This window comes from Plectropomus leopardus, unplaced genomic scaffold (assembly GCF_008729295.1).
Source record: "Plectropomus leopardus isolate mb unplaced genomic scaffold, YSFRI_Pleo_2.0 unplaced_scaffold80439, whole genome shotgun sequence".
In the NCBI taxonomy this organism is placed as follows: Eukaryota; Metazoa; Chordata; class Actinopteri; order Perciformes; family Serranidae; genus Plectropomus; species Plectropomus leopardus.
The window spans coordinates 1-413 of NW_024688620.1; the positions used below are offsets into that span (position 1 = coordinate 1).

General features: G+C 58.1%; 1 protein-coding gene across 1 annotated transcript; it reads left to right on the top strand.

Moving 5' to 3' along the window:
* Positions 1-3: 3 nt before the first annotated feature.
* LOC121940225 (serine/threonine-protein kinase TAO3-like) lies at positions 4-408 on the top strand (the record flags this gene model as incomplete). Its single annotated transcript, XM_042483042.1, has 1 exon — positions 4-408. A coding segment is annotated over one exon (405 nt), but the record flags the coding sequence as incomplete, so codon positions are not given.
* Between the last annotated feature and the right edge of the window lie 5 nt (positions 409-413).

A 413-nucleotide genomic window follows, 5' to 3' on the forward strand; every position in this document is an offset into this window, starting at 1 on the left:
GAGCACGCCATGCTGATCCGCCACGACGAGTCCATGCAGGAGCTGGAGCACAGGCAGCTGAAGACGCTGCAGAAGCTGCGGATGGACCTGATCCGCCTGCAGCACCAGACGGAGTTGGAGAACCAGATTGAGTACAACAACCGGCGCGAGCGCGAACTCCACCGCAAGCACGTGCTGGAGCTCCGGCAGCAGCCCAAAAACCTCAAAGCTTTGGAGCTGCAGATCAAGAAGCAGTTCCAGGACACATGTAAGGTGCAGACGAAGCAGTACAAGGCCCTGCGCCACCACCAGATGGAAGTTACGCCTAAGGCCAAGCACAAGACGGTACTCAAGGCCCTGAAGGATGAGCAGACACGCAAGCTGGCCATCCTGGCTGAGCAATATGAGCAGAGCATCAACGAGATGATGGCCTC